This window comes from Electrophorus electricus, chromosome 24 (assembly GCF_013358815.1).
Source record: "Electrophorus electricus isolate fEleEle1 chromosome 24, fEleEle1.pri, whole genome shotgun sequence".
Lineage (NCBI taxonomy): Eukaryota > Metazoa > Chordata > Actinopteri > Gymnotiformes > Gymnotidae > Electrophorus > Electrophorus electricus.
The window spans coordinates 4,894,454-4,918,878 of record NC_049558.1 but is presented as its reverse complement, the minus strand read 5'-3'; the positions used below and the strand labels follow the sequence as shown (position 1 = coordinate 4,918,878).

The 24,425-nt window shown below is 39.1% G+C and overlaps 1 protein-coding gene across 2 annotated transcripts; it reads left to right on the top strand.

The window, feature by feature from the left end:
• Nucleotides 1–300: 300 nt before the first annotated feature.
• On the top strand, nucleotides 301–10,246 carry adnpb (activity-dependent neuroprotector homeobox b). Of its 2 annotated transcripts, none has more exons than XM_026998203.2 (4): nucleotides 301–736; nucleotides 4,741–4,857; nucleotides 6,048–6,140; nucleotides 6,276–10,246. In XM_026998203.2, the coding sequence occupies exons 2-4, from the start codon at nucleotides 4,750–4,752 to the stop codon at nucleotides 9,153–9,155; spliced, it is 3,081 nt and encodes a 1,026-aa protein (XP_026854004.2). In that variant the 5' UTR covers nucleotides 301–736; nucleotides 4,741–4,749; the 3' UTR covers nucleotides 9,156–10,246. The 2 variants fall into 2 exon arrangements, with proteins under 2 accessions (XP_026854004.2, XP_026854003.2); XM_026998202.2 differs by having other exon boundaries at nucleotides 301–740.
• Nucleotides 10,247–24,425: the final 14,179 nt, after the last annotated feature.

Genomic DNA, 24,425 nt, shown 5'->3' with positions numbered 1-24,425 from the left:
AATTGACGCATACGACTTTGTCCAATCAAATTTCAGGAGATGGCGCCCCCTATGGCTATTTTGCGTGTTACTGCATATGGGGTTGTTTACACCAATTCCTAGAACACTGAAGAAGATAATACGCGAAAAGACAACCGGCTTTTTTTGAGTCTCTGTAAATTCCAGGTAGGCTAAAGAGGGCACTCTCGAACAGGTAGATGTAAGTGTGATAATTAAAGGAGTCCTCTCACCACCACTGTCCCGACTCAACAACTCACTCTCGGCACAATGATTTTTTTTTATTATTATAATCAAACACATATGTCACTTCCGCCCTTTTTCACACGCCATTTTGGACAGAACATGTTATGGATTGGGATGTATTGTTAGAGCAAATTGAGCGAATACGTTAATTGCCTCTCATTGCTGTAATAATTTAGAAATAGGTAGACTGTCGTGATAAAGGAAGCGCGCTCTCTGTCGCCAGATTTTCCCTCGCCCTTGATGCAAGCTAGCTAGATGAGTTGCATTACATCCCCGGCAGCCAAGCAGAGGCAGACAGCTCTGGGGTCGGATAGTGACAGAAGGCGAGCTCCCTCTTTCGGTGTGGTGTGTCCGCCTTGGGATCGGTTAGTCCAAATTGCCCGGCAAGAACTAGAGGAGGAGGGAAAGTGATCCCACTGGCTTACGCTTTGTCTTTCGGCGATTGCGCTGCGAGACAACATCATTGCTACCTCTGCGGGAAGGCAGTTCCGAGGCAGGTAAAGTCTATCGACTGTCTCTACCATTACTGATCTCGTGGTCTGGGGAGTTAGCTAGCTAGTAAAACAACTGTTTCAGGTATCCAGTTAACCAGCTACTCGGCTAAATAAATCGATTCTAGTTTATAAAAAACTGGATAGCTAACGTTGCTAGCTACCCATTCAGTTAGATTGCTAATAGTATTGCTAATTTAACCAGCCGGTAGTTAATAGGTAGCTATTGCTAGCTAGCTAACAGCAAAAAAAAATGGGTTGTCTATTTAACATAATGCGTTGATGAAGTAGCTAGCTAAAGCGTTGGTGTGAGTGTAAGTGGGTGTTGAAAAGTAAAAGGTGTAAATGGTTGTAGCAGCTCACTCATAAAATAACAGATGAAATAGATTTATAGACGAACCAGTTAGCTATCTTAGCTAGTAAGCTAATGTTAGCCGGCTAGAGATGGTCGTCCATACAATCTCTTTGGTGCCCTGTAGCATGCACAAGGAAGGCTGGGGATGTTAAGTTAGCTAGCTTAGCTTGCTAGCGAGCTGTCCAGTTGAATTTGGGACAGCTTTATTGTTACTTCTTTGCTAGCTAGAAACCACAAAAACTCCAGTGCGTTATTTGTAATCCATCCGACCGACAGTAAACAAACAAACAAACAAAAAACCTAGACAGGTAGGATCGTCTACTAGAAAGACAATTCATGCAAACCAGTTATCAAGTAAATGGCTAGCTGGTTATTTATTTACTCGGCTCCTGTCATTTCTGTATGTTCAGTTCATTGTGCGCCAAATGTTTAGCTAGCTAACTACTCTGCTAGCTATTAAAAAACTTCTCAAAAATATTGTGTAGCTATGCGTTAGCGATGGCGAACTATCCTCCTCGATTGGTGTCAACAAGCAAGTCACTCGGATGAATGGCTTGTTAATTGTTGATTTTGTGACCACTTCCTCTTTTACACCTATTTTGATGAAGTGGGGATGCAGAGCTTTAATCAGTATTGGCGTTAAAGTTCACCCGAATCTAATTTGACATGTAGCTTTCTAGTCAGCGAGTAGTCAACATGCATCCTTAGATTAGTATGCCTTTCACTAGCTGTATATTTGCTGGCTTGATTGGATTCTGTGCTTGTGACCAAAATGTTGATTTTAGTAATATTATTTAATATCACAGTTTTTAATCAGCTGTTCTGTTTACTTTTGACACTTGGTAAATGATGCAAAAGAGTTTTGCTGCTTCATTTTTTGTCCTTTTAAGGTTTTAACTGATGTACACAATGGGAGATGCACAATTGTATTATTATTATTATTATTATTTAAAATATCATGCAACCCACATTTTTTAAAGTGAAGTATGTGGTTCTGTATTTAGTCATGTCTATGTCAGAAGTGATCAAGTTGTCTCACCTAAATATGTTAAATATGTCTATTTGTCTCTGGAAGGTAGATTAGGCCAAATCTGTACTACTATTGTAAATTATCCCTCTTCTTAATGGCTTTGATCAACCAAAACTCCAATTAAGTAAATATTCAGGGCTGCTTACAGTAAGATCGGAAAGCTGAAAATAACCCCCACCCAACACTGTCCACTGCAGACATTTGCACCGTCACAGCAGTCGCCTCAATAGGGGGCGCCATTCCATGATTGCGGTTTAAGAGGCTGCACAAAAAAGACAGTGGAAAAGGGGCAGGCAGAATAGGGAGAAGGTTATATAACAGGCAGAGGCAGAGCTGTCCTCTAGCGCCATCTACTTTGGATGTAAGAAAGCTAGTGTGGAGTGGAAGCCATTGCTGCCAGATACAGAGCTGAGCCCTCAGTCAGTATTGTCTCACTTACTGCCGTGATGAAGAGTGGCTTATAGAGGTGTTTTGTCAATGGAGAGGTCAGGAAATGTCACTGGTGTCGGTTGAAGGGTCAGTCACTTTTGCGTAGTGTTGAATTTTGATGTATTTCATGCATGAGGGTAGACTACATTATACCTTTTGATGTAAATTTAGAGTGACTGTTGTAAATGGTTATACAGGTATTATAATCAAAACTAGGCCCAGCCTTTACTGGGCCTATTTTAAATTTCTGCTGTTTAAGTTCTGATATACTGCACTGTCAATGTCAATTTCATTTAGCTATGTTCGCAGTGGGGTTAAGTTAGATTAAGCTTTTTCCCTTCCATTTAACAACTAAACTCTGACTATTAAATCGGTGAAAATGGAAAGGCCAAAAGGTCGTGACGTCTCAGATGCACTCTGAAATTGTGACTTATGTTCTTTGTGACATAAGTTCAGTTGAAAAAGATTTCAATTGAATGGCCTTACAAACTTGTAAATGTCATATCATAATTTTGTATCACCCTTTTTATTTATTAATTAATTATACCTCCTGACTTGAGCAAATTAATACAGGCAGCTGGAGCAAAGAACAAAATCCTGGGGAGGATTTTTACTTTCTGAGCCTGAGTTACACACCCCTGTGGCCTTGTAACACATTTTTAAAGCAAGTGCTTTTCACAACTTTTCCAGCAATGTCTTACATTAGTGATGCACCAATAGCAGTTTTGTTAGGCCTAATAGAACACAGTTTAACCATATGAAAACCTCATGTATCTGTGAATGTAGAACACTATCACCACTCACAGCATTTCTGTAGGCAGGTGATGATTGCTTTCTATCATTTTTATCCATTTAAATGACCTGTGCTCAGGTGAGGCATTTTATTGAATTGATGAAACATCCTGTTTCCTCAAGTCACATAAGATGATCTAGAAATGGGCTTGTTTGAACACCTTCTGTAATGTTAAAGGTATTACGAGATACAAACTCCAAAGGCTTTTAATGTTTTTTTTATGTTTGTTTTTTAAGTTGAGGTTGACTCTGTAGGTAATGCACTTGCATACGACAAATTTTAATTAGGTATATTTTTGACCCTACAGTTGTGAAGGCCCCTTAAATGGTCCCTACCTTTCCACATTTGCATATGCAGGTTCTGCCTTCAAGATTGAAATTTAACTAGAAACCGATCTCCACTCTCCTGCCTGTTTATTTATATAGTCACGTACTTATAGCACAAGATCTCTGGTTTCAATGAAATTCAAGTTTTCCTACCCAACAGTTCTGATTGCTTTGATGTTTTTAAGTAAAATAGTAAAAGTATTGTTTTTGAATACAAATTGAGAAATACATCAGTAATTTTTTGATTTGCTGAAAAACTTAGGTTGATGAAAGATAAAATGGGTTTAAATTTTAAGTGGCCCGTAAAATGGAATATGGTAGAAATAACTAACCTTTGCAATGAGGATTTAAAAGGTTGTTGTTTAAGTCTATTTGTGAGTAATATTAGGAAACCCAATTTTCTGTAAGAGGTTGATTAAAATAAGAAAAAATTTGCAATATATCTTTTCACTGTTTTCGAAATGTGAAGATATTGGCAGAAGATGGTTTCTATGCAGGCGGATGTTCATGCGAATATTTATCTACAATTTAAAGTTTTCAAAAAAGAAAAGAAAAAAGTAGGCCCTCTTTAAACCGCTTTCAAGATTTCACAAACCTGGCATGTAGAAGTGACTTTCATTTGCAAATATGTCCCAGAATTTTTGCATGTTGTATAGAATCTCTAAAATTAAATGCTAATTTAAGTTTTAATGTAAACTAGCATAGGTTTGGTCATCTAATGAAGTTTATAATGATTTACACCAATCTATGCTGTTATATCATTGTTATTGTGCTTTTGTGACATGAATGGTTCATGCTTTCCTTTGATTCTGTTATCTCTGTATCTCTCATACTTTATTGGGGAAAAAAATATTCTGAATTTTTGGAAGTATCCCTTTTGTACAACCCTAATGCTGACATGCAAGGTAATGGTAATAGCTCTGTCAATTTACAGATCATTGGAGAGTATAGACTATAAACCAGAGAATCCTGGAGTAAGGGCTCTGGTGTCTGCAGGCACTAGTCAGGACATAAATCCTTAAGCTTTAAGCCTATTATTGCATTGATTTATTCTCTGCTTTTTATTTCTTTAGGTGAGCAGTATGTTTCAGCTCCCAATCAACAACCTTGGCAGTTTAAGAAAAGCCAGGAAAAATGTAAAGAAAGTACTTGGGGATATTGGCTTAGAGTTTTGCAAGGAACACATTGATGTAAGTATTGTCTCTCATCAATAAACAAATGTCAGTATCAAACTGGAATTACATTGTGTTCATAGACTTGAAGTAATAATGCCAGTTATTATGTAATTATTGTTGATGCAGCTTGGGTCAACCAGTCTTACTTGATCAAAACACGAGCAAAATAGAATTGGGCTGTGACAGGTCTATCAAATGTCATCCAAATTACTGTCTTGAAAAATCATATTGATGAGGATTTTCATATAAATGCATCACTCAATTCAAAGACACTTTTAGGCAGGCAGATCATTGTTTCAGAGGACTGTATGACCTAAATGTTTAATTGATGACATTCACAAAATGGCTACCTCAGTGACATGCCAGATTTAGAAACTGTCACCAAACAATTATCTCAGACTATTCAAACATATCAATCTGTGACAGTACAGAAAGAATGAATTATAAGCATTCAATATAAAAGGCTTTTTTGTCTGGTATTCTGTTTGTATGATACAAATGAAGTCAATTGGGCTGAGAAAAGTGTAGTCATCTTTATTAGTCAAAGTTATCTGTAAAAACTCACCAAACAATGTAAATTGGACCACCCTATTCAAGTTTGTGAAAGGTAGGGGATGTTCATAAAGCAGAACATGACTGTCAATATCTGGCAGTAGCTAGCAATTACTAACTTAATGAAAGAGCATCTTTTTGCTAGTGTCATACTGGCTTACACCACATGAAAATAATTTATGGCATTCCACTTTTGTGTTATTCTTATTACATTTGACCAAAAAAACTAAATATATCATACTGAATGCATTCTGATTCTTGAGCCCTAGTTTCTAGGTTCATAATAAAAGTCTCAGTTTCAGTGCACTGTTCAGTGAGTACATTGGATGGATTTACATCATTTAAAATGTTTTTATTTATATCTGTTAGATTCTTGTGTTACCATACCAATGGCTTAATAAATGTGTACCATTTTAAGAGTCAAATGAGAACTAGTATTCAGTCAAAACTAAGATGGGAAAACAGGTGTGACATCTTACAAACAGGACCATTTAATTTGTTGTGCAATATAGGTTTAGTTGCACATCATTTTAGTTGTTTGTTTTTTGTGTTGTTTTTAACTTTTTTTATTTAGATAAATTACACTTTATAGATCTAATTGTATTGATCTGCATGACTTGTTTACATGTATTATACCCTCCCCTCCACTGTAGGATTATAAAGACTTTGTACCCAATGAGTTCTATATCAAGAACACCACATGGGATGATGTATGCATGTGGGATCCTTCCCTTACCAAAACACAAGTGAGTATAGCCACTTTGTTCCATACATTAGAGGAAAAGCAGTCTTTTTAACAGTCTTTAAAAAATGTTTTTTTAATTTTTTAACTGTTAACTGTTCTTGTTTCTCCTGACATTTTCTTCACCCCATGTTTTTAGGAATACCGGTCGAAGCCATTCTGTTGTTCAGACTGCCCCTTTTCTTCAAAGTTCTTTTCTGCTTACAAGAGCCACTTTCGCAATGTCCACAGTGACGATTTTGAGAATCGTATCCTCCTTAACTGCCCGTATTGCACTTACAATGGGAACAAGAAGACCCTGGAGACACACATCAGACTGTTTCACATGCCTAACAATGTGGTGCGCCAGGGCACTGGGGGCCCCCAGGGGACAGTAGCTGGCCTGAAGGATGGTGTTCGTCTGGACAAGGTTCGAGACAATGTAGAGCAGGCAGTGTACTACTGTAAGAAATGCACTTATAGGGACCCACTCTACAATGTGGTGCGCAAGCACATCTACCGGGAACATTTCCAGCACGTTGCTGCTCCGTATATGGTCAAGCCTGGTGAGAAGACATCGACGCCTAATGGATCAGCAGCTGATACTGGCACAGGGAACACTACAGATTCCAATAGCACTGCAGGTGGTGGCAATAGTAATAGCACAGCTATCCACTGTAAGCGTTGCCTCTTTGTGCCGCGCACCTATGAGGCACTGGTGCAGCATGTCATTGAGGACCATGAACGCATTGGTTACCAAGTCACCGCCATGATTGGACATACGAATGTGGTGGTACCTCGTGCCAAACCTGTTGTTATGGTGTCCCCCAAGGCCCAGGGAGAGAAGAGTATTATTGGTGTTGCACCAAAGGGCCCCCTGGTGACTGCTGGGGTGCGGCCATTGTCTGCACAGCAGCTGAGTCGCATTGTTATTCCCAAGGGGAGTTTGAACTCAACTGGGCTCCTATCAGGTGTTCCATTGAAGTCAGGCACATTTGGCTTGAAGCCTGGCACCACTCAGGCATTGTCCATTGGAGGACAACAAGTGCGTATTACCTTGCCAGGCAATGCACAGCTTTCAGTGCCCCAACAGTCTCAGACAGCCAAGCCTCAGCTTTCTGCTAGTGCTCTACGCAGCACAGTTTCTGCATCAACATCCACTTCTGTTCTGAAGATTCCTCCATTGACTTCACGAATCCAGGCAGCGGCTGCTAATGTAACATCTGCCGCTCCTAAAAAAGGTGCCTCTGTCCTGGGCACGTCTTATACTCAGAAATGGAAGATCTGCACGATCTGCAATGAGCTGTTTCCCGAAAATGTCTACAGTTCACATTTTGAGAAAGAACACAAAGCGGAAAAGGTGCCTGCGGTGGCTAACTACATCATGAAGATCCACAACTTCACAAGTAAATGCTTATACTGCAACCGCTATCTACCTAGTGACACATTGCTCAACCACATGCTAATCCATGGCCTGTCCTGCCCACACTGCAGAGCCACTTTTAACGATGTGGAAAAAATGGTGGCACACATGCGAGGGTCACATCCCAATGAATCTGTTGGGGTACGCACTGATTCTCCACTGACTTTTGATCTCACTCTTCAGCAGGGCAACCCAAAAAATGTCCAGCTGATTGTCACCACTTACAATATGCGGGATGCGCCTGAAGAGTCTGTGGCATTCCATGCCCAAAACAATGCTTCACCTACAGCCCAAGGAAATAAGCCTGCAACTCCACATTTCCCAAAGATACCCACAGAGGCCCCAGATGCAACACCGGCTAAGAGCGCACCACAGGCAGCTGTCCCATACAAGAGGGATGTGGGCAAGACCCTCTGCCCACTCTGCTTCTCCATTTTGAAGGGCCCCATTTCTGATGCCCTTGCACACCACTTGAGAGAGAGACATCAGGTAATCCAAACAGTACATCCAGTGGAGAAAAAGCTAACCTACAAATGTATCCATTGCCTTGGTGTTTACACCAGCAACATGACTGCCTCCACTATCACTTTGCACCTGGTGCACTGTCGGGGTGTGGGCAAGACTCAGAACGGCCAGGACAGCAGGCCTGCTCCGACTTCTAGAGTAGTCAAGGCTCAGGGAGCTTCTTTAAAAAGGGCCGGGTTTCATAATGATGAAGAAACTGACCCAAAGAAACGGAAAGTAGGGCCAGGGGACCAGGCTCAGCCAAGCCCACCTGTTGATCTAAAAGAAGAACCTGTTGTGTTAGCTTTGGATCCAAAAGGCCATGAGGATGAGTCATATGAGGCTCGCAAGGCCTTCCTTACCCAGTATTTCAACAGGCAGCCCTACCCCACCCGCAGAGAAGTGGAGAAGCTGGCTTCCAGTCTCTGGCTGTGGAAATCTGACATTTCAAGCCATTTCGCTAACCGAAGAAGGAAATGTGTTCGAGACTGTGAAACGCAAAAAGTTAGTGTTCTTCTTGGATTCAACATGCACCACGTTACACAGTTGCAGCATGCGATGGACTTTAACACTGAGTGGTATTTTGAAGCCCGTGATCAGGAACAGAAAAGTCGGACATCTATGGATTTCATAGGTAGATCTACCAATGCAATGAGACGATTGCAACAAATATCTTCTTCTAATGGTGATGTGCAACTGCAAGGGGTGCCAGGTAGGTCTTCTGCCAAAGCTTCACCTCACTCAAATGGCCAAAAGGCCAGTGCAGGGAGCAACTGTAATGAGTCAGCCAAGATAATCGGAAAATCTGGGGGACTCGTAAATTCAGAGCCCATCTCTGTTGACTCCGATAGTGAGGATGAAAAAAACGTCAAGGCTTCGCAGCAAAACGAGGACTCTCAAGTCAGCAGCCAGATAGATAGTGGGGCGGTAATAGAGACTGAAAGTGAAGAGGGTGCAAGTGACTCTGATCCAGAGGACTCCCTCAATGGTGAAAATGGTTACGGGTCAGTGGACGACCTGCAAAAAAGAGGGAGGCCCAAAGAAGAGGGCCAATCGGGCATCATGACCAAGCTTGGACAATCAGGATCCTGCCTTGGCAAGCAGCAAGTCTGATTTTTACAGTTGATACAGTTATCAAAACTTCACATACATACACCATGTTTGTTACATTTGCCAGACGCCAACAATGCTGCCTCATCTGTACTTAAGGACCGTGGTCATGGGCAGCAGTGGGATATTGCTTTCCTAAACTTCCTGAAGCCATTTTCAAGGGCAAAAAAGTAACATTTTTGCTATGTAAAGATGAATGCTAAATTAGATGAATGAACTGGGGGCAAGAAGCAGCTTTTCCTCAGGGTAGGGAAAGAAAACACTGAAAATGCACCAAACAGTAGATGATGTTTTGCCTTCAGTTTGTTTCTTTGAGAGTTTCACATAAGTACTTAATGTTTGTTTAGCCACTCTTGTGGCAGAATGAGTGTTTATTAGAACTACAGGTATTCTTGAATTTCATGTAACCATATAGAATAGCTAGTGTATATTTGTACAGTCTTTTAGATATGTCTAAGGAGATGTTGGTGTAGGTGTACTCAGAGATTTGCTATTCAATTTGTGCTCATGCTAGATGGACATGTTCTACATTGGTTCACTTAATGGATGTGGCTTTTGGTGGCTGTTCTTCATGGTTATTTTTTAACAAACTATAGCATTTTGCTAAGTAATATATCTATATATCGAAAGCAAATTAAAATTAACATAACCTCTTGCTTTTTTTGTGCTTTATAAAGGAAGTATTCATTTTTATTATTAAAAAATTGCCACAACATACTTTTTGGTCCACTGTAGGACAGATTCCCCTGACACCACATCTCTCCCAAGTTCAGAGTGAAGAGCAGGTGGATAACTGCCTTAGCGATTTGTAGTCTGATTGTGTTCAGTTTGGAGTCTGATTGTGCTCAGACTGACCTGTACTTGCTTTCTAGCTTCTCTTTCAGTAGTTGGAATTTTTTGTTTTGTTTTTCCTTGTATGGACTCTTGCTATAGCCTGTGGTGCACAGACAGCATTCACCATCAACCCAACTTTGTTGTGTCTGTATGTTTAAGTTTGTGAGCTGAAATTTATGTTTGTGCATTTTTGTTTTGGTTGGTTTATTTGTCACTTAAAGCATTTCTGAATAATAAAGTGCTGTATCGTGCTTCTCACAGTGGTTCTAACCATACCCTTATTCTGCTGGGGACAGTCGAACTTGCTCTTCTGTTATATGGTCAAACCCAGTTTTATACTAATGTCGCTAAAACACTGTGGGTCAGAATCATATAACCTGATGGTAACCACACTGTGCAACGCAAACTGTGTGATAGTGTTTAGTTCCTATTCATTGTTACCCTGGTGATAATTAGTGCACCAGTGTCAGCTTACTCTTGATGTAAATTAACCTGCATCCAAGGTGAAAGCCAATGAAAATCTGCATGTAAATGAGACACTACATACCCAAGCGAAGAAACAGATGACTGACTAATCCCAGTGGTGAGACTAGTGGTATGCTGAAGATTGTTAGCTGCATAAACGTCATGCATTTGTAAAGTTCACCCAGAGGGGAACTTCATGGTTGCACTGAGTTGATGACTTCAATTCTTCTAAATCATGGCAGAGCAGCAAAATTCTCTCTCCTCAGTTTTCAACTGTATAGTTTCTTCCTTTGTTACACGTAAATGTGCACTTGGTGAATGTTCGTGGCATTCTGAGTTGTTCAAGCAAATCCTTCTGATTTGTGTAATCCTACTATTGCAGTTTGCCATCATGCTCACTCCAAACAAACCAGAAGGCATTATTTTTATACATTTGTCTATTTTAGCTAAATGGGTGCTTGTGCAGAATTCTTGCATGTGTGACCAAACATTGGAAGAGAAAAGATAATTCAATAAACAGGCTTCTTATCAGGAAATTTGCTTTCAGACGACAGACAGTATTTTGTGAGTAGCGGTGTTCTATTATGAATTGCCAATGTCATAGGCAAACGAGATCAAAATGAGGTAGCATCATATTTTACACAAAAGGGAAAATATCACCATTACCAAAAATGACCAGAAATATAGTTAGCAGTCCACATGTATGAATGAGGAAAATTTACATTGAATCTCACTGTGTCTCCTTTGGGCTGTCAAAATTTGAGTTGGATCAACAAATGAATATTATCCTGGCTGTTGGCATTGAAAGGGTTGGTTACTGTAATGTCGTAAAGCTGAGTCATGTTTGTTAAGCCTCAGTTGGCCTTGGTGTGAAAAAGGGGTTGAGGTCTAGCATGTTCACACCTCGATTCTATCATAGTCCAAAAAGACAGACGCCGCTAGATCACCAGCCGATGCAGTGTAGAGACTACTATTGATATGTACGTGTTTTTGTGCATTTCCCTGATTTGGAACCATATTTATCGGAAATATCATTGTCCAGTTAATGGGAAGTAGAGCAGCTTATGTTGTAAAGCCTTTTAAAAACATTATTTACACTCTGTTTCTGTGTGACTAATTAATAGTTTGAGGAGCAGCCATTGGGACATGTGCCCAGTCATAGGATATGTTGTGTCTGCGCTGTACATGCATCTGTGGACTCATGGTTGCTCTCCTCCCAGTGAGGGAGGCCTCAAAATGGAGGAAAAGTCTGAAATTGTACCCCCTCCCCCTCCCAGACTCACTCTGATCTGCCGTGCTAGTCTGAGAGAAAGAGAGCGTGCACGCGGCAGTGTGCGCGCTTGTGTGCGTGCGCTCACGTGCCCGGCCGCGCGAGCATGTGTGGGGAAGGGAAGGAGGCTCTGAGGAGGCCTGACTGGTTCGGTGATGGAGGTCCTTGCAGCCTTGTCCACAGAGCAGCATTGGCGTGGGGGAGGGGCGGACCGTGAGGAGGCCTCAGTGCATGCTCTGTACTGCCTCCTGTTGTTGAAAAGGAAAACTTCCTGCAGTGGTAGGTGTGTTGTGCCGTGAGTGGTTTCTGTTTAACAGTGCTCTCTAAATGCACATCTAAATACTGAGTGGATGATGCTGATTAATAATCCCTAGTCAAACAGACCTGCCACTAACTAAGTGCTAGTCATGTTAGGAATGGAGGATCATATAGTCTTTTAAAAACTAAAAAAAAAAAAATGTCAAAGGCAAACATGAAAAGCTTGTATTATTATTGCTCAAGTGCTGACACATCCTTTTGACATAATTGCAGCAAATTTAGACCACAGCCCCTATTTAATGACTGTCTCGTACAGTATGGGCATCAGTTGGAATCGTGACGGGCACTGCGGCTGTAGCACTGCAGAAATGACTGAGTAACAAATCAGGTTAAGAAACATGTAATGGAAATGGCTAGTTAAGGCACAAATGTGCACAATGGGAAGTGTAAATGATGGATATAGTTCCATGGGCTTTATTAAGATAATAAGCACATTTGGGAAGAGGAACTGAGTGGAGTGCTTTGACCTGCACATTTTTGGGAGTTGGGTCTATAGAAAACAGTCCATGCATCCATTTTTCCATGCATCCAAAGCTTGCACAGTTGTGTATTAAAACAGCATTCAGTGAATTGTGATTTTATGATGGTTGTCTTACAGTTTAATGCCATGTTTTCTGACTCGGGTTTTTCAGAGAATCCAAAATAAGCAGCATTTGTGTATTGCCTGTGACTCACTGTGGGCTACTAAAATATAAGGTAGCATGTTGTAAACAAAGTAACAGTGTAAACAAAATTCTCAGTTTCTTATTTCTTGATTACATTTTCTTTCTTTTTTATTACATATGTGTACCCTTTTTATTCTCAGTTTATGATTGTTGGTGTAGGTGTCTCCCCAGTGTACGGCTGTAGCTTCTGTCCAAAAGGTGAGGACCAACAAACGCATGACATGCTGCTTCCATCCCAATATGAACCTACTGGCCAGACGGGCATGATCAGCTCCACCAAGTGTCGCTGCAGATGCCTGACAGGCCGCGTAGCTGCATAATTTCTTTAAATAGGATCTGCACGAATGTGGGAAATTGTGTATCCACAACACACACTAATACCCTTAACAGAAAATATTTTCACTTTAGCAGGATCGTGCTATTATTCAAAATCACAATTGTTCCAGGGCACCAATTAAAATCGCCAGACAGCTGTCACCCAGTCTGCTGTGCCAAAAAAAAAAAAAAAAAACCAAACAAACATGAAGTTGATTTCATATCTTCGGTGGGTTCTTGTTTGCTTTGGGTGTGTGTGTGTGTGTGTGTGTGTGGGGGGGGGGGGGTTACTCTAAAGTTGGTAATTCTTTGAGCAGTTTGACAGTGGGTCTCTAAAATACATCACAGGATTACTTGTTTACTTTGTATTGTTGCCATGTGCTAAAAATGGATTCATTTTTTGTCTTCTGTAAACATAGTCCAGTCTATATAAGCTACTTTCCTTTTCATCTGTAAGTTCCCAATCTTTGACATGTTTCTGTGCTCCCACCCCATTTGTGTTAATACAGTATTATGGAAGATTAAAAAGTCACTTAATATGGGTAGAAAATGGTGCTGTGTTAATAAATACAGCATAAATAATGTTAGAGTATTGTATTAATGAGCTTTAAAGTTTCTAAGATTTCTTTTCTTATTTCAACATGTAACCATATTTTGTTTGAGACTAGCCTGCTTGTTCCTTTATATGCTCAGTGTGTTGGATAAGAAATTATGATGTTGGTGCAGAAAACCAGAAGAACTAGCTTTGGAAAAATCATTACTGAGCAAAACTAAATGAATGGCACAAATATTTTGCAGTTACCTGAACCAATTGACAGCTATTTTAATATGCCAAAACAATTGAACTCTTGAGGAAATTAATGTTAGAAATTTTTACCTAAAAGAAAGTAAGTTACGTCTCCAGTTACAGCCGTTTCAAAGCATTTATATAATTTGAATCCATGTGCTTCCATTTATTATTGTGCTTCCATCGATTATCCACATTTATTTAAACTGAAGAAAAATCAATCACATGTTGGTGGTGCATTTAAGACAAGTGTCACTATTGGAGTTCAACTTTTCAATTTGTCTTTGAGATAAGCAGCTGTGAATTGAAAACTACAACCCCTGAAATGGCAATAAACTGACAAAGGATCTCATTCTAAAATGATTAAACACTCTCACTGATGAAGAATATCACAATACAGTTATCATTCATGTTTTGCAGCGTCTTGTGTGTTTTGTTTTGGCATTTTATTTCCCAGGGTTGGATATAGATATATTTCTGTGTGAAATAGTTGAGGATGCTACAAAAGTAGACTCTGTAAATGACAAACTTGTCAGTCTTAACGATGTAGAGCTTTGTGTAAAGATCTTAGAGGGAAATTTCTGTAATAGCCTATGTTTAATGCATTTTTTTTTCAGAGAATGTTTCTGACTCCTGAACACTGCAAAAATTGAAATGAGGGAAATCTCTGATTTTTGGTCTTTTCAGGTTTTTCTAACATTTCATCTCTGTCTAATAATTGTTTTTGGAATTTAGGGTTTCATGAGAACATATAAAGCGCTGTCTATGAGGAACTGGCCAGTGACTATTTTTTTGATGTTTAAACCCATATAATTTAAAACATATTACAGATATGAGGTTTTATGAGGTGGGGAATGTATGCTGTAACTTCATGTGTTTTGTCTATACAGAATTAACCATATGTGCATGACGGCTCCAAATTTAAGGGGACCCAAACCAGTTCAGATCATCTGAACATAAATATTCTGAAAACCTTTTGCCTGAAGTCAATGACATTACCAGATGAGAAACTTTCAGTTTTATTTTATTTAACCACAATGTAATCAGGCAAGTCTTTAAGAACAATTTTTTTTCCTTCATCCTGGTAAAGCAGGTGTTTTCAGTTCATACTTGTTTCCTGGGTTTTTGGCCTTCAGTTATGTCTTCAGGGATGAAATGCACACTCACTGGTGTTCAGCTCAGGTCATTGTCATACAAGGTGAAGTATCATACTGTGAGTTGTACACTAAGATGCTTCTTTACACTTTATGCTTCAGCCTGCTCTTGCTTTGTGCAATACCATTGTTAATAAGGACAAGTGAGCTAGTTCAGCCATATACATGCATGCCATAGTGTTTCAAAAACTTAAGTGGTATGCTTTGGCCCAAGAGCAAATGTTTTATTTATTTATTTATTTTTGTCATGTTATTCTTTGTTTCATCTGACATATTTATATTTACATTTTGTTCTTGAGATTTACCAGTGATGTTCATCTTGTATAGGATGTCAAGCTTTTATATATTTTATCTTTTTTCACACATTTAAGTTCACATGCTGGTGAATTTCATAGTCATTCACTGCTGTAGTCTACTAGATCATTAGTGCTGTTAAACTCACAAGTAAAATTTTGCTTCTTAATGATGTACCAAACAGACTTAAAACACCTAATATCCAGTCTGCCTGTAACTAATTTATTCTGGAGGGTTTTCAGGCCCATGATGTCATGATTTCTTGGCCCTGACTCTTTTTGGCCATCTTTTGCTAGCTCTCTTGTGAATTAACTAATGACGTAGCTGACAGGCTGTTTTCCGAAAAACAAGAAAGCCAGTCGATGAGTCCTGGCGCCCTAAAGTGGGAAGACTGCTATGTTACTTAAACGTGATGGGTCAAGGGCACGACACGAAAGATAACATGCACTATCAGGCTCTGCAGTATAGGATATCAAGCTCCAAAGTTTGTGATGTCACTTTCACGAATTGTTAAATGACATAAATTAATTTTAGGTGGAGTCCAATTTGTTACTTTTAAAAACAGTGGGCAATGTACAGCATGTCAGGCCATGTAAGAATAGCAGAGTAAAAAGTAAAACGCTACTGTCAAACGGAATAATTGCAACACGATTCTACATTGTATACTTAAAATGCCATCTACATTTTTTGGCTAATGAAATGGGCACAGTCCAGTAGTGTAGGCTATACAGTTTATTTATTTGAGGAACAGCCATACATACGTACAATCGGTTTGGACCACTTTAAAGTTTTGCTCGTGCTTAAGAACATTTAAATGACAAGTGGAGAACCTCTTCATACAAATGGTTCTTACATGAGGTCCATTGTTTTATTTTAGGCTCAATATACAGAAGTACAGAACCATCTAAAAGGTAGAATCTCTGTAAAATAAATAAAAGGTCCATCTAAATGGTACTTTTTTTCATGCCATTCTGAACTAATTGCAAAGGTTTACATGATTTCCTCATGATGTAACAGTGTGAAATAATTTTAATTTGGCTTGAATCTTCACTGGCAGCCATTTGGAAAATGTATTGCATAGAACCAAAACAACATAAATCTCTAGTGTTAGTTTTTTTGTCTGTTTGGGTTGTTGTTTTTTTTGTTTTTTTTTGCTTTCCTTGTTTTCAATAATAGACAGTCTGGTTTCATCCTTAAGGCATTTGCATAAATTTGGTTAGCTATAACTGTAGTGGATTCAATGCATTTTAAAAAGATATTGGCCATTACAGCATAATGCTTTACTTGTTTTAACACATACGGTTAAGTGATTTCTAAAAGCTTAGAAACCTATAAGTCATTGTTATAAAGTTAGTATCTCATTATTGAGAGAAATTAAGTGGCTTAATATCCTCCAAGATGGGGTATTAAGTGACATAATTTATCATTATTAAGAGATGTTAATTAATAATTATAAGATACTATTTCAAAGGTGGGGAGGGAGCATTTTTTTCCCAGTATAAGCCAATAGATGGCAGTACTATACCATGAGTCAAACATAGAAATTGTGACCTCAGTTATAGTAGTCTGTGTGGGAGTTGAAATGTGCTGTGATAGTTGGCTTAACAAAATAAAAGGTAAAATGGGAGAGGATTACTGTAGTCTGGCGGTAAGTTAACCAGCGCCACAGCCTGATTTGTGTTCTGCTTGTTTATTAGCCGTCGACTGCAAGTGAGTGCAGCAAGTACAAACAGGTTGCATACTTCAAACTTTGTGTCTGTTAATGAATACAGTTGTTGAACCTTGTAATAAGTGCTGGCCTTGCCTGACACTGCACATCAAGTCATGTAATCCATTTGCTTTTTAAGTGATCATAATCCTTCCATCTGTTCTACACTTCAAGGCATTGGAGGCCCACTCACTCACTAATTGTGATTCCCTAGCTCTTGATTCAATTTACCAGCTAATTATCAAGCCCTTCATTAGGTGTGTAGCAGCACTGGCACTGAAGTGTGCTTCTGTGAAAGAAGTGTACCGGACAAGAATGAACTTAACTAGACCTTATTGGAAAGCAATATTTTTTTTCCCCCAACAACCCCTCCTAGATACATCTACCTCAGGAATGAATGGAGATAAGGCCTTACTGAACATTCGTGAAACATGGACTTTTTTTTTTTCGTTTTAGAGGCCAATTCGTACAGCAAATAGTGTGAAGAAGTAGTAATTCTTGATCATATGAATACTTTGCAAAGTAACATTTAAACATATACAGTAGATAGCAAAACCACTAAAGCTGCAAATCATAGTAAGAGGTTTGATATGAACTCATTGTAGGCACGAGGCACATCATCATGAGCTCATAATACTTCTAACACAAGTCAGTCTGGAGCAAACACTGCCATGAGGCCCAGTGTTGCAAGCCAATCTATCATCATAAAATGCCTGCTTACAGAGCAAGCCCAATATATGCAACCATGCACCAGAACACCTGATTATCCTCATTTCACTACTTCCTTTGTTGGCAAAAAGAGCTCATTAGTGCAAACAGGTGGTTTTGTGCCTTCAACTCTATAACCGTCTTTGAATGACATGGTCTTAGGATCAGACCTACTTAATGACTTGCTTCATTACTTTCACTGGCAAAATGAGTTCACCCATGTCTGACATAACATAGATGAATCACAACCTCAACATATGTCATGGTATAGCTCGGGCTGGCCAGCACTGTGAAGAGTAGCACGGATATGCGAGGGTAATCTCAGTGGGGCACTCGAATGCACAGTTTGAACTTTCTCCACGCAATTCCTGTTTTGATCCCCGGCCAGAAGAGCAATCTGTGCCCTCTTCTGTCTCCTGGATCAGTTTGTCCTCTGTCAATACACCATTTATCATGATGACATCACTAGTCACTACAAATTTCCACGAGATTGCCTCTTCTGTAATTACTGAATCTTGAGATTTTATATGTGTTTATGTTCTAAACTGGTCATGGTGAAGAAATCCTTTTGCATATTCAATGGGAAAATTAACATTTCGAGATGGGTTTTTAAATATGCATGATGGATTTCCACTCTAAGAAATATTCTATCTTAGAAGCTTATGCCCATCAGGCAAAATGAAGATGCCGTGAGGATAGTGTGTAACATAGCATATGCTTTATTTGATTTGCAAGATGATTGAAAACTTAAATAAGATCTTCGTTTATTCATTGAGCAGAATGCAGCTCTACATCAGCTCCCTCCAGTCCACCCGCTTCTCTCTCTTGTTTCTCCCCCTCTCTCTTTATATTTCTTTCAAACACTCTCACACAGTGCCTCAACACGACTCCCATCTCCAGCCATTCAAACTCTTTATTCTTCACATAATACCAGCTCAAGGTCGGAGGATTGGCTGGCAAAAGGTGAGATACAAAAGCATTTGCCAGAGTCCACCCTATGGAAGCTGCTGCTGCTTCTGCTACTCTTTATTTGTGTGTGTGTGTGTGTGTGTGTGTGTGTGTGTGTGTGTGTGTGTGTGTGTGTGTGCACGTGTGCATGTGTGTGTGCGCGTGCATGCATGCATGCATCTGGCAATTTCAGATAAGTGTTGATAGTCAACAAAAATCAACATATGCATCAGTGCACTATCCTGACACAATTAAAGGGACCGCCATGAAGACAATTTAATTTTGTGTATGCTCTTTTACTGATAGATATTACTAAATTCTTTCATTGCTTTGCAATGTTTATGTGGTGTACAAATTTTTATTGCTCTTCAGCTCTTTATATAATCAAATGTGTGGTATACAATAATAAAGGTGGAAATTTCAGCCATACTTTAACTTATGTTATATTAAGTTGTCTTTTAAGTTGTTTGTCTTCCTTTATGAGAGAGGGGATTCTTTAGGTTTGTGTGATGGTTGGTGGGAACACTGAGCATTGATCAACATAAAGTAAATGTCCCAGTGTTAGCCAACTGTCTAATTTTCAACTGTAGTCACTGAGGCCAGGTGGAAAGGCCCATGTAACAATAAACAGCTCTAACAGTAAATCTTTCACCAGAACCAAATACATCTGGCTGAGAGTCACTTGCCATTTTTGTCAAAACATACCAACTGTTTTCCTGAAATTTAGCTGTAAACCCATTAAGTTACACTGATTGTTATAGACGTGAATTTATGTGGACCATGTTCTTTGCTTTTAAGATGTGTCACTGTGCTGTAGACACCCACCCAAGGGGCCCACCAGCTTCCATGCACTCACCACCCCTGCCCTGCTCCCAATCGTCTGATTATTGATTACAAGCACCTGTATTCATTTTGCTTCTTTTGTTCTCTCTCCTATTTAAGCCGGCGGGTACTTTCCTCCAGTGCTGTGCAGGGCTCGCCCTTACCGTGCCTGAAGATGACGCTCTGAGTTGGTGGCCGGCTCTTCGGTGTCTGCACAGTTTGAGTCATTACTGCCAGCCTGTCTTGCTTTTGTTTTGTGCTTTATGGCTAGCCCGCTGCAGTGCACCTTTGTTTCATTATTTATTACGGAGAATAAATGAGCTCCTTATCCACGCTTGTGTCTCGCTCCTTCCCTGCCAACGTCACAGAATGTACACAGATTATAGTGTCATCTGCATGCCTTTACATTTCAGATTCAATTCAAGCACTTGGCAGATCATTAATAGTTAAAGGAAACAACAGAAGTCCCAAATGGAATCCTGAGGTACCCCAAAATTATATGCCACAGGAGAGGATATTTCGTTCCCCACTCTAACACGTTGGATTCTACCTTCAAGATGTGATTTCATCCAGTTTACGGACTCCAATTTATTATCTTACTTCTACTTCAGAAACCACATATAAAGCAAGACAGATTTTCTTTTGTAATTTTAAAATATGAGACCACTTGTAAAATTGTAAAAAGCCACTTATGAAAAGTCTTTGAATTAACATAAAATTGAATGCAGCAGCAATTATATCTGGATTTTGTTAGGCACCTATTTAGATCAATCTGTGGTTGCATCCGTAGATTATGAATGCACTTGCCTGTCAGCTTTTTAAGATTTCCGTATATTAATTCAGAATTACCCTATTCTTCACTAATCATTTTAATGAAGAAGTTTGCCGTAGCTCTTTAGTTACACGATTTCTCAACATGGTAAACCTTTGTCTGTCAATTACTCATTTTGATCTGAGTGCTATTTTTAGCACATGACCTAACTTTTTCATTAGCCCTCATATAGCTTCATTTATCCAGGGAATTGTGTTCTTTGGACCCTTTCTAACTTTTTTTTCAGAAAGTGTTTGCTATATTGTGTATTAAGAATAAAGAAGGGTGGCTGTAATCTTCCACACATATACCCTGTTAATGATCATTACAATTTATTTCCATTATCCTCAAAAGCTTTCACTCTTAGATATTCTTAAAGAAGACTTTCCAATAGTTGAGATATTACACTGGTTCTTAGACAACTTCCTTATGAGGAGTTTTAGATTAGGATCTGACTTTCCAGTCATTATGTTATAGGACCTAATTATTCATGCTGTTCAATTGCTGAAGACCAGATCAATCTGAGATAAATTAGTTATACCTTTCACTATTTGAGATTTTGTAGCTAGACATTTTATTGGTTTCTTTACTATCTTATCCCCCCAATTTACATTAAAGTCTCCAATTAAGGTGACCTCTTTATCTTGGTCACATTCCTTTAACCTAGAACTAAGGTGATCATAAAATTCTCTACGAAATGTTATGCAAGTGTTTCTTATTGAGCTCTTTTTCAATGTTATTTTGTGGATCCCTGTGTTGTTGTCAGCTGGGACAAAAGAAGCCACTCCTAATGAAGAATGAGTGAAAATCTCCAGACACAAAGAGCTAAGAAACCATTATCATTATTTACCTTTCTTGCCATATAAGAAAACAGTCCTCATTAATGGCTTTATGTCATGCAAAAATGCTCCAGAACATATTATCTATTTTACTTTACTGAATATTGCATCATAACATGGAAGCATACCCATTTTAAAAGGACCTACAGAGAAGAAAAATGCTATCTATGACCTAGTTCATTGTTTCCCTCCATGACATTTTATTAATAACCTCCAAAAATCTGGGGGAAGGACTGCTCTGGGCCACTGGTCACACACCTTTCAAATATAGAAGTCAAAATGTTTGCATGTTCGCACACACATATCGCACACACATATTGCACACACTTTCAGATTATGAGCTGTGAGGCTCTTTCCTACATGCTTAAGATTAAGATGGTTAGCCACTCACTTAATTAGCCAGGTTCAGTGGAAGCCATTTATGCAATATCAGTGCTACTGTTGCAAAATTCTATTTGTCCTATTTAAACTGCCACTGTTTATAAACAGTTGACCTTAAAACTTTCATCAGTGTGGCTTATAGTGGGGTAAGATGTCTTTAAGTATACATTAGATAATGAATAAATGGATAATTACTAGAGATAAATCTCTAATATCTGCTTGAGTAAGCTATTAGTAATAAACCACTACACTTTAATATACACATGCCAATAAAAAAAAGCTGACACACAATACTTTTCTGATTCAATCAATTATAAGAGTCCAGGGACTGAGGTTTCAAAAGGGTCTGCACAGGGTCTGCACTATTTTAGGTGCAAAAGCAACGCTTAAGCAAGTTATTGCTTGGGTGCCTCTGGAAGAGTCCATGCCCCTAGTTTTCTGAGAACTACAAGACAAAAGAGCATGCTAATTGGAGACCTCTGTCTAAAGGGAACACGGCTGAGCAGATAAGAGGTTGAAAATAGCACAAATATTCTGGAAGCTGATAAGAAAACCAATACGAAATGAAGGCAGGGAGATCTAAATAAAAAGCTCACCTTTTCCAAAATACCAGCTGTCAAAGGCTGCCCCACTTTCCAACACTTCCTCACTACTGCTGTCTGCTTGATTAATGAAACTGTCCTCATTGACTTTGGTCACTGCATGCCAAGACATTTAGCATGACTCACATACACCATCCAATTCCAAACGTTAAGGCTTCATTCATAAAGTCTCCGGTTAGAATTTGTTCATTCAAGTTAAGGTGGATGTGGTATAAGGGATGTCCAAACATAAAATATCCAAGATTGTTAAAGCCTGGACTCTTCACCAAGCCTGTTATCTCTAGGCTCAGTTAATATGAGAGTAATCCCTGCCCTACATCACCATTCAAATATAGCTTTACAATTAAGGCCATTTGATTCACGTGGCCATTGTGTCATCAGCATGGGGAATGATTCATTTAAAACTTACTGCACATCCACAAAAAAACTGCAAGGCTAAGTACAGTAATACAACACAATTTTGGTGAGTTTAATACCTCTGGAATGTGAATACATTCTCTTTTTGAAGAGTAGATTATGATGTTGGAAGAGGTTTATCTTAGATGAAGTTGGAACTTATGTTTTCTTTCCATCATTTTTGCCTTTCACAATGATTATTGTTAGTTTTACAAGGATAACAGGTTAAAAACAATACTCTCATACTCATGAATCTATCTCAAAATACATGCTCTGAAATTTGTATATGCATATATCACAAATATAAGTCACATATTGCAATTGTATATGTCACATACATGCAAGCAAACACATAAACACACATTTCCTGTAGTTCCCTTTAAATGGATGTCATTTTTTACAAGGAGAAGAACATCTAACAGACTCAAGGCCACAGTATGAATGTGTGTGGGCATAAACTGCAGACAGCTTTTGCACCAAATGGCAATCTAAAAAAACAGTGTAGTATGTATTCAGAGCCTGCATGCACCAGTGGAACCAAGAATCATTGCAGTAACTAATGATAAGTAAACCGTGACATTACATTAGTTTGCATCTACATAATAAAATTGGCTTGAATCTCCATAATAAATTGGTTCGCAAATGTTTAGTAACGCGAGTTCTAGATGTGAGTTTTTCAATTTGATCACTATTATGTGAATAACCATATGTTGCAAAACAATAACTGAATGTTCATTTTGGCGTTGTGCTAATGTAAATGCAACGAAAAAACTAACATGCTTTTATTTGAGCAGTCATTGCAATAGAAGAGTCATGTGTAATAGGAGAGCACAGTGTAGTGTGCTGAGTGGAGCACCCATGGGACGATTATAGGTTGTCTCCTAACGGCCTGCCAGTGGGGGCCATCACCCCACCCCCAGTAACAGTGCCCAGTCAGGGCTGCCACCCTGCATCTGACTAATTACACAGAGACACTCATTTTTGAGCACTCTAGGTCAGTGAGCAAATTTGCCGTGTAAAAGTCTTTGTTGATGTATACATATTTAATTATGCAGAGATGCCCATTTTTGAGCACGCTGAGTCAGTGACCAAATTTCTTGTGTAAGAGTCTTTGTTAAAGCGTACATATTTTGAAGCATTCCTCGTACTAAAGTAGCCGTTACTGCATGCCTTCTTTTAGAAAACACTGTGCACTGACAGACAATTTTTCCTCTTTCTCGGTTTGCCAAGGTCAGTCACTAAACTTTGGGATTTTTCAGTGACTGCACTGAGTTGCTGTAGGCACTAGTCTGAAGGCAGAAAATCTTGGCAGGTGAAATGTTGGGCATGTCAAGGGAAACTCAGTTAATATACTGTATGTATGTACATTTAAATGTACATGATGTTCCCTGGACTTGCTTTCAGAATCTCTAAAGATGGACAAAAATAATTTCTGCCACCAGACTTCTTTGAATTCACCCCTAATCTTACAGCATAAAAGTGTCTTATGTCACTAAAGTCACTGTGATGATGTGCCATAGCCAGTAATGGCTGAAGATGACCATTACATGATGCTATAAAAAGTCACAGAATATGAAATGTGCAATGGGTGACATCTCTGCTGCCAAAAAAAAGTTTTTTAAGGAATATGAAGGGCTATTTAGGGATCTGTAAGCAAAGTAGTGATTGTGAGAGGTCCTATTTTCATATCAATCATCAACAACAGAAAACACACACAGGCACACAATCATGGGTTAGTTTCTGCATAATTACACAGCCATCTGGCTGTAATGTGCTGTCTTACAGTCATTTTTGCTGGCTTGCAACGGGGTGGTTTAAAAATCCGTAATGACTTTGCCCATAAAAGTCAGTTTCTCTTAGCCGTAGAATATCCTTATATTGCTATTATGGACATCTCACTAATGGTTGATACTAACTCTGAAAAAATCCATTGTCCTACATTTGAGCACAGCTATT

Bases quoted from the DNA above. Each gene is read 5' to 3' on its own strand.
- adnpb (XM_026998203.2), top strand. From the start codon at position 4,750: ATGTTTCAGCTCCCAATCAACAACCTTGGCAGTTTAAGAAAAGCCAGG. The intron at 4,858-6,047 runs GTAAGTATTGTC...CCTCCACTGTAG, and splicing joins TTTGCAAGGAACACATTGAT to GATTATAAAGACTTTGTACC. The intron at 6,141-6,275 runs GTGAGTATAGCC...CCATGTTTTTAG, and splicing joins CTTCCCTTACCAAAACACAA to GAATACCGGTCGAAGCCATT.